This window comes from Camelina sativa, chromosome 16 (assembly GCF_000633955.1).
Source record: "Camelina sativa cultivar DH55 chromosome 16, Cs, whole genome shotgun sequence".
NCBI classification, from domain to species: Eukaryota; Viridiplantae; Streptophyta; class Magnoliopsida; order Brassicales; family Brassicaceae; genus Camelina; species Camelina sativa.
In genome coordinates this window covers 18,069,265-18,083,513 of record NC_025700.1, presented here as the reverse complement: position 1 = coordinate 18,083,513, position 14,249 = coordinate 18,069,265, and the positions used below count along the sequence as shown (strand labels likewise).

Genomic DNA, 14,249 nt, shown 5'->3' with positions numbered 1-14,249 from the left:
GTGATGCCAATTGTGGGGCTATGCGAGCTAGGGAACTGCCCGCAAACCACAGGTTGCGGGATTCTTAGAGGGACAGGTCGTCCTGCGGTTGGGGCACACGTTAATCTAGGGTCGTTTTATTTTGTGGGGACGCCTGTGGCTGTTGGACTAGCATTTTGGTTGAAAATTGGGTTTAGTGGATTGTGGTTTGGGTTGCTTTCGGCTCAAGCGGCTTGCGCGGTTTCGATACTGTATGCAGTTTTGGCGAGGACGGATTGGGAAGGGGAAGCGGTGAAAGCAATGAGTCTAACGAGTTTGGAGATGGGGAAAGTTGGGAATGACGAAGAGTCGTCGTTGTTGTTGTTGGATGATCGTAATGGGAATGATGAGAAGTTGGGTAGTGTTTTGTAATTCATTTGGAGATTAACTGTGGGGTCAAAATTCAGAAACTTGTTCTGTGGGGGTGGTATTTTGGTTTTTTTCATTAGTGATGATGAGTGGTTGACTCGTTTGATTTTAATGTTTTGTTTCTGTCCGTTTCGGTTGTTTTTTAGTGAGTTTTCTAATTGAAATCTTGGAAGCTAAATCATTATTAGAAGTTGAAAGTAAAATTGATAATTTGTTAAACATACAAAAAAACAAATATCAGACAAGGCTTTTTTGCTAGAAATGGTGAAAAAAGGGAATATAGTAAAAGCTTGCAAGAAACTTTTTTGTCCATATTAAGCGAAACACCATTAAACGCATGCCTATGGCCCCTATACACTCCTTTATTCCCTCTTTACGTGTGATTGTTTTCTATAACCAGTATTTCAAATATATTTTATTGAACTTTTTGTCTTTGAAAATTGTATTTGTGTGTAAATAGTGTTTTATGGTTAGGCCAGAAAACGATGATGAGGAATGGGTACAAATACATTTATTGTACTTTTCTAAATTGCAATGATACAAAACCCTACACATGCACAGGTGTTTTGTTTCCCTAAAAACTTTGGGACATGCCATTGCTAAAAGTATCCCATACAAAGGACTCTTTTCTTTTGTCGGGCACTTCAAGTCTTGAACTATGGAATTAGAAGAATCGTGTCACACCAATCCGATTCATACCTTATCATCCTGTTTACATATCCAATTCTTGGAGTAAACCAAGTGACAAAGAAAAGTCGAAAATTGAAGAATTGGGATGATTCTTATTTTGATGGTATCAGACACCCACAAAAATAAGTGAGATATATAAAATATTGGGAATGCAAAATGTTTTTTGGTTTTTCTATTGAAAAAAAAATGCAAAATGTTGATGAAAGGAATGGAGTAAATGAGAGAGTAACAAGAGTGGGGACTTCATTAAAAGCAATGTCTCAAAGGGACACGCTTGATGGCATGTAGGACTTCTTGATGATGACGAGACATCTGAGATTTTGTTACTCCGTATTTTAAATGTACCTTTCGATAGATTTTATATTTTTGCACATTCTTGTGCTTATCAAGTTATCAGTATATGCCAAAGAAATTAAAACCAAACAGTAAGAAGATTCAAAAATTAATGAGAAAGGATCAAAGAATGTGAAAGCCTTTGAAAAGAAAGAGAGGGATCATGTGAATCCAACACATCTTAATTTACTCTCACTCTCTACATATCTTATCTTAATTCATGATTCACCTCTTAATCACATTTTTCTTCCTTTCAAAAACACTTTCTACATACGACAACTTGAACTATAAACTAAAGACCTTCAAATTTTGGTCGGAATGAAATCGTTATCTTTATTCGCGATTCTTCTTCTCCATCTCTGTGTTAGTAGTTCTAGTTTCCAACGGGATCTCTTCAACTGTGAGTATTATTTTGGCTATTTATTACATGATTCATGTTTAGAGACAATGAACTTATTATATTATCTTGGTTGGTTCTTTTATTTGTTGTAGATGTGGCGAGCGGATCAAGCATACCTGATTGTTCGAACGCATGTGGTCCATGTAAACCATGCAAGCTCGTTGTGATCATTTCCAAGTGCTCAGCCTCCGAGGCTTGCCCTCTCGTCTACAAGTGCTTGTGCAAAGGCAAATACTATCACGTGCCTTCCCTCACCTAAAAGCCTTCCTCACCTCACGTGACCACTTTTTTCCCTTATTACGTTTTCAATGATCGATCTCTTGTTTCCAAAGTTTATTGACTGTCACCTTAGCGTGTGGTTGATTTGTAATACCAAAATTGAATAAACGGCCAGGGAAAATATTATATTATTGGTTTGCAAACCCAATACAAAAACAAAAAAAGCTTAGTTGATGAACAAACTAATATACTATTCCTAAGAGAAGAGTCAGGTCTGAATTTAAAGCTCTGTCTCGATTTCGTTGAAGTTCCAGTCTCTGACAAGGTCTCTTCTCACTGCACGGCTTCGTACTAAGCGTGGTGAGGCTCCTTCACCAGCTTGGAAATTGGGTTGTGGGGTTACCTTCGAGGATGATGCAGGGAAAGTGTTTGATCTAGCAGCTTGAACAAGTGAGTTCCTTGTGAGGCAGCTCGCAATCACAGAGCATCTACCCTCGTTGTCTGAGCTAGAAACAGAGTAGCTTCTAAATGAGTGGGATGGGCTCTCTACACTATGGCACACGAGGCACGCAAAACTCATTTTTTTACCTGCCTCGGTAAGTATCTCCTATACGGGGTTTGACTCACAAACACAATTGCTCTTTAAAATTCCTGCGTTTAGACATAAATCCAAAGGTTACAGAAACATAGGAATGGAACATAAGATAAAAGTCTGCTGCGAGTGATCTCTCACATTTCTGTTGAACAGGTTACTTAAAAAAAGGACCCTTCATTGTGAAATAAAAAGAACAAGAACTAAAGCTAACCATTCACCAAAAGTCAATTCCTTTACTCACGAAATCTAAGCAAAATCTGACCCCGTTTCAAACAGCACTCTTGGCTGATACTGCATCAAATAAGACCATGACAATATCTTATTGAGGATGATGTTCTACTAGCATCTATATTAATAGATAAAGAGGACAAGACAAAAAGCTCATTACTTTCTCCCCGACGAAGAATGTCCCTGAACACTAGCTACTAAGAAGTGGCAGCTCCCAGACCATCAATGAAAAGTGTACATAACCAGGCTCATGAGTTCAACATCTATAGACAAAGGCTTTTATAGTCTAAAGACTCCATTTTCAGCAGCAAAAGGAGGCCAATGAGAATTGAAATTCTTCGAATCAGAATTCAAGCGAATACACTATGATACCCCAGAAAAAAACCCCATCTCTAGCTTAGCCTAGAACAAGCTCTATGCCTATCTTACTCATCACTACTAGGGCTCAGCGTCCGAACTACAAATTCAAACCTAGATACACCAAATTCAGCTAAAATGCATCAAATTGGTGAACAAATTTGTGCGAAACACGGAAAGATCCGATAAGAATTCAATTCCAATTGCGCGCTAGAGAGATAGAGAAAGAGTTGAGATCTGGAGAAGCAAAACTTACCTCTTGGGTGATTCTCCAATTGATTATGGTATCCGGAGAAGTGACGATGATTACTTTAATTTCGAATTCGAGGTATTCTCCATCGTCATCATCACGAGGATCCAGAAACCAAAGCCTCGATTTGGGGGTTTATTTAGCTATGTTTACAGCCCGTGTCCGACACGCGCCGCCACATCAAGCAAGATTTCCCGCGTGTGACGATGACTCGGACTTGTTAGTATGTTCCGCCATTTATTTAACCGCTTCCAATTTCTGAGAAACTTGGTTTAGTCTAAACCATTCAATTCTTCTTCGGTTATTGTACAATTCAAACCGGTTCATAATCTTTTAAATACAATCTTGCATCATCAGCAAATTCACTTGCTTCCTTTAAATCAGTATTTCCACAACAGAAGTAAGAAAAATAAACCTATCACATCTGGAAATTTACAGAAATTGTAAAGTCTTAAACAAGAGTTGATATTAGAGGAAACACTAGAAAGATTTTATCCACTCCGGTTTCTTCATGAATCACATTACGAAAATGATACAGTTGTGCATAGTACATGCCCTTTGTTCCTCTTTACCCCTTTGTAAGCAGGAGACCATTCAGTTGTAGATCAAAGGATAGACAAGAGAAGAGAGATCTATTAGATTTTATAACAGGTAGCGCTCACTCGGATTTGCTTGTTGAAATTGCGTACCTTTAGGAACTCGTTCCAGCATTCGTCCCTCCAGTTAGATCTTCTAATTCATCAACAATCGCGGTGTAGCAAAAGAAGTATTGGTCCTTCGATAAAGAGTGCGCGATAAAAAACGTCAGAACACTAATATGGTGACATAATAAATGGTAGCTAAAACTTGTAACCCCCAAAGATTTACCATGGTTTGAACCATCCCAATGCGTTGACTGCGGAATGTTGCCACAGTTTTAGCAAGATCCAACGCAGACATATCGCCAGCAAGAATCCTCTGGATTGTGTTATGTATCGCACAGTATGTTCCAGTTCTTCCTATACCTGCGCTGATAAATTAAAAAAACAATTCTCTCAGGAAACGTTGAACATCACTTGCATACAGACACACTCATTGACATGCATCGTACCTGCAGTGCACAATGATTGGGCCAGCACTAGGCGGTACTTGATATAGTCGTTTTAGAATTTCACGGACAGCCACAGTATCCTTGGGAACTCCATGATCCGGCCACTCTGGATACTGAATATGCAGAACGGACATGGGCTGATCCTCCGTCTGAAACACAATATCATAATGTGAAACATGCTAAAGCCTTGAAAGGAGAACTTGATCCAAGAGAAATAAACAGAAGCAAACTGATACAAGATTCTTACCTCCTTGTATTTAACCTCAAGGTTCCGTAACATCAGTGAAGTGTCAGTAGTCTTTATCCACTTTGTCATAACAGATATGTTGCCAAATTCTCTAGGTCCATCTGCGGCTTGAAAATAGTCCCCGCATTTAACAGTCTGTGTAACAAGACAGATAAGTTCGCATGAAAAGACAAACTAGATAAGTTTGTTTATTAATCAACATCAGCCAGACAGTTATCTATCGTCATCACTGTAAACGAAACAGTCAAAGCTTACTGAACAAATAATGAATTAATGTTTGATTGAACAAGAGGAAACTACGGTTGAGTAGACCATCAAAACCAAATGCTCACAACAAATACACCAATATTACTATCCGTCTCCTTGGATGTTATCATCTAAAAAAAATATAGTAATAGATGCCTTGATGATCAGATCCTATGTCACTGAATATCCTAACTTAATTCCAAGCGTGAATCTATCTATTACCAAGTGAGGGTTGGTGACACTCTAGCATTACAGATAGGTTCATAGATTGACCTCCAAGGGGAAGTAACACCGACCAAAGATCAAGGAGAAGATAACATTATCATCCTTACAAACTATCTTAATTTAAGAATGAATTCATCGGCCATCAAACAAATAAGATAGTGGCATTTCCTGTTTCGTCAAGCAACACAACACCAAATAAAAAAGACTCATACACACAACCTTTAAGTTAATGAAAGCAGAGGTACCTTATAATTGTCAACCAATCGAGTGAGCATAACAATGATTGGGCAATGATGCTGAATTACCATCTCCCAGAAGTCTTCCATCGTGTGTGGTAGAGGACCTTGCGTAGCTATGAACTGAGAAATACTCTCAGAATCTGAGGTCTACATAACAGAACTCATTGTAGAAGATACCTTGGAAAAATCAATAACCAGAAAGCTACAAAGAACACACAAACAAGTAAATAGACTAAGAAGAAGTGTACCTTAATTAAGCTAGCATTCACATATCCTTCTGCAGACGATCTATAATCTTTACATGGATTCAGAACAATCCTGTTATTGTCAACTAAATCCAAAAAGCCAATCCGATTAAAACTGTACACTACTTAGCAGGCATATCCGCAAATAAAAGGAAAAAGGAACATTTACATGGAACAACATCTCTGTATCTGTTCTTCTCAATATTGACATTGTTCATAGCTAGTGTACAGCTTAGCAGCATCTCCGTTGGCCTCAACCTATTAGCCTGCGTTGCGTTCGAGTAGAGAGTCTATTAATACATACGTAACTGTAAAGAAGAGACTAGAGAGAGGATGGATCTGTAACCTGTAGATTGGCAAATTCATGAGCGATCGAGTCGGGATTTTCGATTTTTTCCCGGAAAACGCCGAGAGCTTGGCGGCAGTAGTTGAGCTGATCGGGAGATAGAGAGAGTATCGAAGGAGGAGAATCAGCGGATGAGAAATTGAAACGATTCGAGCCGGTGGAAAGAGTCTTCCCTGTCGCCATGACTGATCGACGTTGGGATCTAGTAGCGCGACGGCACGAACTGAAGTTGCCCGTCGTGTGAGGCGGAGTGAGAGAATCGGAACTTTTTTTTTTTCTGATCAATTTGAAGTTTTCTAATTGGCTTGGGCTCTTTCTCTCTCTTTCTTTCCTCTCTCTATACAGATAAAAAAAGAAATGGTTTGAAACTTTGAATATTAATTAGTGGGATTACTAAGTTGCTTTTTTTATTTGATGCACTATCTTTGACTGTTGATTACTTATACGGAAAAATGTTATTAAAATGAGGAATTTTAGGTAAGATCATTAAAAACATGAATTTTCATTGACTTACTATTTTAATTATCATATTTTTGTTGACCACTACGAAAAGAACATGTCGTTAAATCTCTAAACAGAGTAATTAGCCAGCATTAAAAGATCGTTAATCCGCTTAACGGAAGTGCAAAACGACATTGTTTGAACCCAAAAAAACCCGATAAAAAAATTCCCAAATTGAAACTCCAATCCCTAATTTTCTCTTTCGAAATCCCTAATTCACGATTTTTCCCCAATCGATTTCTCAATCCCAAATGCCGAAAGTTAGAAACAAAGGTGTGATATCGATTGTTGGAGCTCCACCAGAAGACGAATCACTGAGTTTAATTGAAGCTCCTTGAGTTGAAGATGGAGTAGTTCCTCGAGTTGAAGATGGAGTACGAGCTCCACCGGAAGACCCAGCAGTTTCTAATGTCAGAGATGGAGGTGGTGAACCGACTGTATCTGAATTTGTTGTTGGAGATAAAGGAAAGAGAGGTAGAGGTGGAGCTTCACGTCGGCGTGGAAAACGTAAAAAAAGAAGTGATGAAGATGACGAAGTGGAGGCTCCAGTTGAGCACGACAGTGAAGATGACTGTGCGGTGTATAGAGATGAGGATTGCAATGATGTTGATGATGCAGTTGGTGGTGGAAATGACGAAGCTAATGTCGAAGAACCGGCTCTCGAAGAAGTTGCTAACTTAAACATCGAAGATGATTTCCCAGAGATGGTTAGAACAGAGGAAGGTGGTTCCGATTCCGATAGTGGAGATGATATATGGGACGATGACAAGCTACCGGATCCTTTGTCGTCGGACGACAAAAATGAGATCAAAGAAGAAGACAAAGATGAGGCAGCTCCTAAAGATTGGTCTGATCCAGAGTCTTTGCTAGCGGTGGAGAAAACATACAACTCTCCCGAAGAATTCAAGCTTGTCGTGTTGATGTACTCGTTGAAGACAAGGTATGATATTAAACTCTATCGGTCCAATGCTTTCTTGGTTGGTGCAAAGTGTTGCTACGTTGATGAGGATGGTGTTCCGTGTCCTTGGAGAGTGTATTGCTCATATGAGAAGAGGAAGCATAAGATGCAAATTAGAGTTTATGTGAATGAGCATATATGTGTTAGGTTAGGGTATTCAAAGATGTTGAAAAGGTCTTCTATAGCTTTCTTGTTTGACGAAAGGCTTAAGTAAATCCGAAGCTTACAATATACGAGATGGCTGCTGAGATTAAGAGAGAGTATAACTTAGAAGTAACTCCAAATAAGTGTGCAAAGGCGAAGACCAAGGTGATGAGTGCAAGAAAGGCTAGTCATGAATCACACTTTGCAAGAATATGGGATTAGCAAGCAGAGGTATTGAATAAGAACCTTGGCTCAGAATTTGAGATTGAGATAGTTCCAAGGCCAGTGGTTGGAAACAAACATAGTTTTTTTCGGTTGTATATCTGTTTTAAAGCTCAAAAGGATACATGGAGAAAAACTTGTAGACCTATCATTTGAATAGATGGAGCTTTTTTAAAATGGGATATAAAAGGGCATGTTCTAGCTGCAGTTGGAAGGGATGGGGACAATAGGATTGTCCCTCTTGCTTGGACAGTTGTAGAAATAGAAAATGATGATAACTGGAACTGGTTCTTGAGACATCTCTCTGCAAGTTTGGGTATGGTTACAATGACACCTCTAGCTCTAATTTCGGTAAGTATGAGACTTTAATTTTTTTTTGTGGGTTTCATTTTGAGACTTGATTGACTGATACAAGACTTACACTTTGTTAAATTTGTTTTTGTTTGCAGGGTTTAGTTAAAGCGATCAGTAACATCCTTCCACACTTGAATTAGGAACCACAAAGACAAGGATCACAAGCTCATCAAGTACCACAAGTATCTCAACCTCAAGAAGAGTCTCAATCTCATCAAGTACCACAAGGATCACAAACTCATCAAGTACCACAAGAGTCTCAATCACATCAAGTACCACAAAGATCAATAGCACATGTTTCACACTCATCAAGAGCACACGTCTTAAGAGCACACATATCAAAAGCACATGTGCAAGGACCACAACCACAAGGATTACAACCACAAGGATCACACGGAGAAGGATCACAAGGAGAAAGATCACAAAGACAAGGACCACCATGATAAAGATCACAACCACAAGGATCACAAGGATCACAACCACAAGTATCACAAGGGCAAGGACTTGGTAGATTTGCATCATGGTTTGAGTGTTCCAACTAGTTTTTGGTTTTGTTGTCTCGGATTTGTTTTGTTGCATCAACTAGTTTTTTTGTTTTGTTCTAGGACCAGAGTAGAAACTATCTATGTTGTCTCAGATTTGTTTTATTTTGTTGAATTGGGTTTGTTATGTTTTGTTGTATCAAGTTTTTTGGTTTGTTGTCAAAACAAGTTCTATTTATCAATGCCCAAAACAAGAAAGTCTTTCATTGCCAAACTCGATACAAAGTCACATTACCACAAACACAAAACACATTACAAAAGATTCTAGTAACCAAGAACTAATTTCTGGTTTTTGGTTTTAAGAATAAAGATCACAATGGCAATGACACTAAAACAAAGACACACCAAGCAAAATGAGCTCATCAACTTCCATTTCTTATTGTCTCTTTTGATCAACATTCCATCTTCCTTCAGTTCTTAGATCCGAGCCTTCAAGTCTACAACCTATTCGTATACACCTTCTTCAACCCATTTGAATAAATGGTCCTGAAAAACAAAAACTTGAATCAAAACTCGAAAACACACTAATTCAAAACAATTCTAATACATACATCTCTTCTGTTTGGACAGCGAAAGAAAGGTCTTCATGGGTTTGCTTGCGTGTTTNTTTTTGGTTTGTTGTCAAAACAAGTTCTATTTATCAATGCCCAAAACAAGAAAGTCTTTCATTGCCAAACTCGATACAAAGTCACATTACCACAAACACAAAACACATTACAAAAGATTCTAGTAACCAAGAACTAATTTCTGGTTTTTGGTTTTAAGAATAAAGATCACAATGGCAATGACACTAAAACAAAGACACACCAAGCAAAATGAGCTCATCAACTTCCATTTCTTATTGTCTCTTTTGATCAACATTCCATCTTCCTTCAGTTCTTAGATCCGAGCCTTCAAGTCTACAACCTATTCGTATACACCTTCTTCAACCCATTTGAATAAATGGTCCTGAAAAACAAAAACTTGAATCAAAACTCGAAAACACACTAATTCAAAACAATTCTAATACATACATCTCTTCTGTTTGGACAGCGAAAGAAAGGTCTTCATGGGTTTGCTTGCGTGTTTGATGTGTAGAGAACAACATCTAAACCACAATGACACTTCGAGGGAACCCCATGGCATCCGCGGTCTCTATTTTCACCACCCGATTGCCCAGAACTACAACTCATATCTGTTGGATAAGAAGGAGATAAGAGTTTTTGATTGGAGATAAGAACTGAGAAATCGATTGGTGAAAAAGAGAATTATGGATTAGGGTTTTCGATTGGGGAAAATGAGAAAATTAGGGATTGGATTTTCTATTTGAGGTATTTTTATCGGGTTTGCTCTGGTTCAAACGGTGTCGTTTTTCACCTCCGTTAAGCGGATTAACGATCTCTTAACGCCGCCTAATTGCTCTGTTTTGGGATTTAACGACATGATCTTTTCGTCGTGGTCAACAAAAATATAGTGATTAAAATGGTAAGTCAACAGAAGTTCATGTTTTGAATGACCTTACCTAAAGTTCGTAATTAAAATGACCATAATTTGAAAGTTTGTGATTTTAATGACATTTTTCCCATTACTTATATGACAATTTCCTTCTTTTTTTTCTTCTAATTATTATAGTTAATGACCATAATCTAAATTATCTATTTTAAATATTTTTTCCTTTATTTCTATCTAATTATTAAAGTTGATGACCAGAATGTAAAGTAATCTATTTTTAATATATGTTTATATATAATTTTAGCAAAGCTTTTAAGCAAAGTAACCAATAAACTTGTATATATTTTTTACTAAAGCTATCATAAATTCTGAAAAAGTTTTAAAATATAATTATATATAGATAATTTAATCAATTATTTAAAATGGGCAACCTCAGTGGATAAAACTATAGTGGGCCTAAAAAACCCAAATGAAAGCCCATAAAAATGATAAAAACTGTAGACTACTGAGTAACAAACACGAGTGGAACGAACAACACAGTCTCCAACAACAATGTCTTTGGAAACGCCATTGATGAGCCAAAACCCTCTTTAAACCCTTTCTTCTCACCCAAAACCCTAAAAAAATCCATCAAATCGCCGATGAAATCCATTTTCCGCACCATTTCTAGTCGCCGTCAAGCCGGCCACCGAACCTTCGCCGATACGACGGCGGAAGATGTCTACAAATTCGTGAGAGACAGAGGTCTCGACCACGCGGTTGAAAGAGAGAAGAATCTCAGGCCACTTCTCAGCCTCAAAGACCTAATCAGATCGGAGCCTGCGAAATCAGTCCCGATCTCAGTTATCACCACTCAGAAAGATTCACTTCGAGTTCCTCTCCGTCCGATCGAGTTCATACGAAGCTTCCCTTCCGTTTTCCAAGAGTCTCTCCCCGGAGGAATTGGTATTCACCCTCACATCAGCCTCACGCCGGAGATTCTAAACCTCGACGCCGATGAACAGTTGGTTTACGGAAGTGAGACTTACAAACAAGGTTTAGCTGATAGGCTTTTGAAACTGTTGATGATCAATAGGATTAACAAAATTCCATTGGAGCTTCTTGATTTGTTGAAATGGGATTTAGGTTTGCCTCAGGATTACGTTCAAACTATGGTACCTGAGTTCCCTGATTATTTTAGAGTTATCAAATCTAAGTTACGAGGATGTAGTGGTGAGCTAGAACTTGTTTGTTGGAGCAATGACCATGCTGTATCTTTGTTGGAGAAGAAAGCTAGAACGGTAGGGAAAGGAGAGTACACGAAAGGATCTGCGATTGCTTTTCCGATGAAGTTTTCTAATGGTTTTGTGGTTGATAAGAAGATGAAGAAATGGATTGATGATTGGCAGAAGCTGCCGTATATCTCTCCTTATGAGAATGCTCTTCATCTGTCGGCGACTAGCGATGAGTCTGACAAGTGGGCGGCTGCTGTTTTGCACGAAATCATGAACCTTTTTGTGTCCAAGAAGGCTGAGAAAGATGCTATTTTGCATCTCGGTGAGTTTATGGGATTGAGATCAAGGTTTAAGAGAGTTTTACATAACCATCCCGGTGTCTTTTACTTGTCGAGTAAGCTTAGGACTCATACTGTGGTTCTCAGAGATGGTTACAAGAGAGGGATGTTGATAGAGAGCAATGAACTGGTGACTAGCAGGAACCGTTACATGAAACTCATGAATACGGTTAAGAAAAATAACAAGGCAGTTTCTTCTTCCAGCAGCAAGAGAGAAGACAAGGGGAAAGTGGAAGGGGAAGTTTGTGACACTGATGCAAAGGCTGGGAATGATGACATTTCTGGTTCTGATGTTGAGGATGATCGTAAAGGAGAATTTGTTGATGATGATAGCGAAGATGATGAAGTGGATCAAAACCAGAGTTTGAACCGTGGTCGTAGAAATTCAAGTCCAAGAGCAGGTAGGAGGAGTTTTGGGAACTCAGGTTCAAGAGATAAGCCACAATCCAGGCGGAACAAGATCGGCTTAAAGACCGAGAAGAAGAGGAGTCGGATGTATTAAAGACTTTAAATCCATGTTTACTGGTGGCTGCATTTTCAGCTGGTTTGTTTATTCTCCTGTGTAGTAATCTCACTCTATAGTTTGTTCTTTTCATTCTTACTTCTCAGGGGAAACAAGAGTTTTTTAAGAGTGAGTTATATTCCACGGTTATGCTTAGACTTTCAATCTGACTTTTCCAAGTGATATGGCAGACTCATGATATCAAGTAGTTGAATTACTTGTGTGGGATACTAGCAGGACTGAATCTCATTCATTAACAATATCAAAGTAATGTGTAACACTTCTCAATCTCATTGGAACTAGAAGGATTGTAAAATGAAGAACAAATTCCAAATAAAGACTACACTTTATAAATAAACTGCCGTATACATATCAAATTTAGACATTGTTATTTTTGACAAAAATTTCCCGCACAAGGCATATTAATAAAGAAGAACACAGCAATGAACACAGATAGATAGCTACACATGTCTGGATAGTATGTGTAAGTATTCTTCTCACTTGCCTATGCAACTTTGTTTTGGAACTCAGATGTCTCATAGACTCGCGCAGTGTTGTCGACAGAGACCGAAACAATGTAATCCGTGTTGGTCGAGACTGAGATGGCCTGGACAGCATCTTGGTGACCATGGTAAGTATGGATGCAGTTGCCTAATAAGCTGTCCCAAATGCTCACTGTACCATCGGCGCAGCCAGTAGCTAAATATTTGGAGGATCCTATCCAAGTCAGGGATGTCACACCTTCCTGTAGTCAAAGAAAAAGAGAGGATTTGTTTTAGTTTCAATCTCTGTTTTGATTCTATCTCAGAGAAACTACCAGGTTCATACCGCGTGTTCGCAGATGAATCTGGGAGTGGAATGCTGCAGATCCCAGATTACAAGCTTTTTGTCCATTCCACCTGTTGCAGCCAAAGGGATGGTTGCGGAGCTTGGTGAAAACTTCGCACATTCAACTGAATCCGTGTGAGAAGTCAAAGAGCTCACAACCTGTTGGTTAGATTACTCGTAAGTTAGTTAATATGTCAAATAGATATGAGAAGCACCCATTTAATCCAAGAAAATGGTGGATCAAAGATGGTGTAAATAGAAAGTTTTCAAGAAATAACAGGTCTTAGTAGCACTTGCTAATTGAAATGATATATATCATAAACCAATCGTGTGAAAAGATCGGTAAGAGCAATAAACTAAAGTACAAACCTTCCCGGTGACTATATTCACAATGTGAACTGAGCCGTCTTTTGAGCCACTAATAGCGAGACTTGAGTTCGAGTTAACATCTAAGCATGTCAACCCTTCTGTATGATACGGATGACCTACAAAAAAAATCAGAGGTTAGCGTTTCACACCAGTCATAAAAAGGTAAAATTTACTCTCACTTGTACAGTATTAACATGTAAAAACCAAAAGAGCGCTTGCCTTTAACGACATGAATGCTTTCGCAAGTTTTTGGGTTCCATACAATCAAACTTGCATCATCAGAGCCAGTGCAAATTAGTTTACCTACAGTATCCACACACAGGCAAACAATACAATGAAAACAGGTAGACTCAACAAAACAATCCGTACAGCAAATTATTAGGTAGAAGCTTATGTTTGATACCATCAGGGGTAAAGTCACCGCAAGTGACATTTAGATTATGTCCGGAAAACATATTAAGATAAGCTCCTTTATCAGCATTCCACATCCATAGAGAACAATCTTCTGATCCAGCCAACACAACGTGTCCTCTCGGATGCCATCTCACCCACTGAAACAAAAAACCACACAGTAAGTACTAGATTTGAACTCAGAATTCGATAATACAAAACCTTACTGTGTCAAGCACAAGTTTTGATACCTCGATTCCACCACCGGGACCGTCCAAAACACATTTCAAATCCCCTGAAGAAGCATCAAAGATCTGAACAACACCATCTAATCCACCAGAAGCAAGTAACTGTCCATC

The 14,249-nt window shown here is 38.6% G+C and overlaps 6 protein-coding genes across 10 annotated transcripts in view; 3 read left to right on the top strand and 3 right to left on the bottom strand.

Annotated features, from left to right (window-relative positions):
* Nucleotides 4-390, top strand: LOC104753786 (protein DETOXIFICATION 54-like). Its single transcript, XM_010475984.1, has one exon. The coding sequence runs from the start codon at nucleotides 4-6 to the stop codon at nucleotides 388-390; it is 387 nt and encodes a 128-aa protein (XP_010474286.1).
* LOC109129648 (EPIDERMAL PATTERNING FACTOR-like protein 7) lies at nucleotides 1,729-2,069 on the top strand. Its single transcript, XM_019238165.1, has 2 exons — nucleotides 1,729-1,810; nucleotides 1,903-2,069. Exons 1-2 carry the CDS (start codon nucleotides 1,729-1,731, stop codon nucleotides 2,067-2,069), a joined length of 249 nt encoding a protein of 82 aa, XP_019093710.1.
* On the bottom strand, nucleotides 2,189-3,674 carry LOC104751027. Of its 2 annotated transcripts, none has more exons than XM_019237430.1 (3): nucleotides 3,466-3,674; nucleotides 2,836-2,915; nucleotides 2,189-2,680 (listed from the first exon to the last, which is right to left on the bottom strand). In XM_019237430.1, the coding sequence occupies exon 3, from the start codon at nucleotides 2,607-2,609 to the stop codon at nucleotides 2,310-2,312; it is 300 nt and encodes a 99-aa protein (XP_019092975.1). In that variant the 5' UTR covers nucleotides 2,610-2,680; nucleotides 2,836-2,915; nucleotides 3,466-3,674; the 3' UTR covers nucleotides 2,189-2,309. The 2 variants fall into 2 exon arrangements, with proteins under 2 accessions (XP_019092975.1, XP_010471202.1); XM_010472900.2 differs by lacking the exon at nucleotides 3,466-3,674 and adding an exon at nucleotides 3,013-3,459.
* LOC104751026 (protein-tyrosine-phosphatase PTP1) lies at nucleotides 3,805-6,448 on the bottom strand. Its single transcript, XM_010472897.2, has 9 exons — nucleotides 6,098-6,448; nucleotides 5,921-6,017; nucleotides 5,755-5,837; nucleotides 5,513-5,653; nucleotides 4,797-4,931; nucleotides 4,550-4,698; nucleotides 4,327-4,468; nucleotides 4,149-4,234; nucleotides 3,805-4,033 (listed from the first exon to the last, which is right to left on the bottom strand). The coding sequence occupies exons 1-8, from the start codon at nucleotides 6,278-6,280 to the stop codon at nucleotides 4,151-4,153; spliced, it is 1,014 nt and encodes a 337-aa protein (XP_010471199.1). The 5' UTR covers nucleotides 6,281-6,448; the 3' UTR covers nucleotides 3,805-4,033; nucleotides 4,149-4,150.
* LOC104751025 (protein ROOT PRIMORDIUM DEFECTIVE 1-like) lies at nucleotides 10,784-12,468 on the top strand. The gene has a single exon (XM_010472896.2). The coding sequence runs from the start codon at nucleotides 10,891-10,893 to the stop codon at nucleotides 12,301-12,303; it is 1,413 nt and encodes a 470-aa protein (XP_010471198.1). The 5' UTR covers nucleotides 10,784-10,890; the 3' UTR covers nucleotides 12,304-12,468.
* The window catches only part of LOC104712758 (angio-associated migratory cell protein), a 3,698-nt gene continuing 2,077 nt past the window's right edge, over nucleotides 12,629-14,249 (bottom strand). Inside the window, exons 5-10 of one of the 4 annotated variants that reach the window (XM_010472891.2) lie at nucleotides 14,142-14,227; nucleotides 13,904-14,051; nucleotides 13,720-13,803; nucleotides 13,501-13,616; nucleotides 13,132-13,290; nucleotides 12,629-13,048 (exon numbers count right to left, since the gene is read on the bottom strand). In XM_010472891.2, coding sequence (XP_010471193.1) covers nucleotides 12,809-13,048; nucleotides 13,132-13,290; nucleotides 13,501-13,616; nucleotides 13,720-13,803; nucleotides 13,904-14,051; nucleotides 14,142-14,227 — 833 coding nt within the window. In that variant the 3' untranslated portion in view covers nucleotides 12,629-12,808. Of the gene's footprint in view, nucleotides 13,049-13,131; nucleotides 13,291-13,500; nucleotides 13,617-13,719; nucleotides 13,804-13,903; nucleotides 14,052-14,141 lie in introns of all 4 variants that reach the window. The other 3 variants (XM_010472892.2, XM_010472895.2, XM_010472893.2) reach the window with 3 other exon arrangements.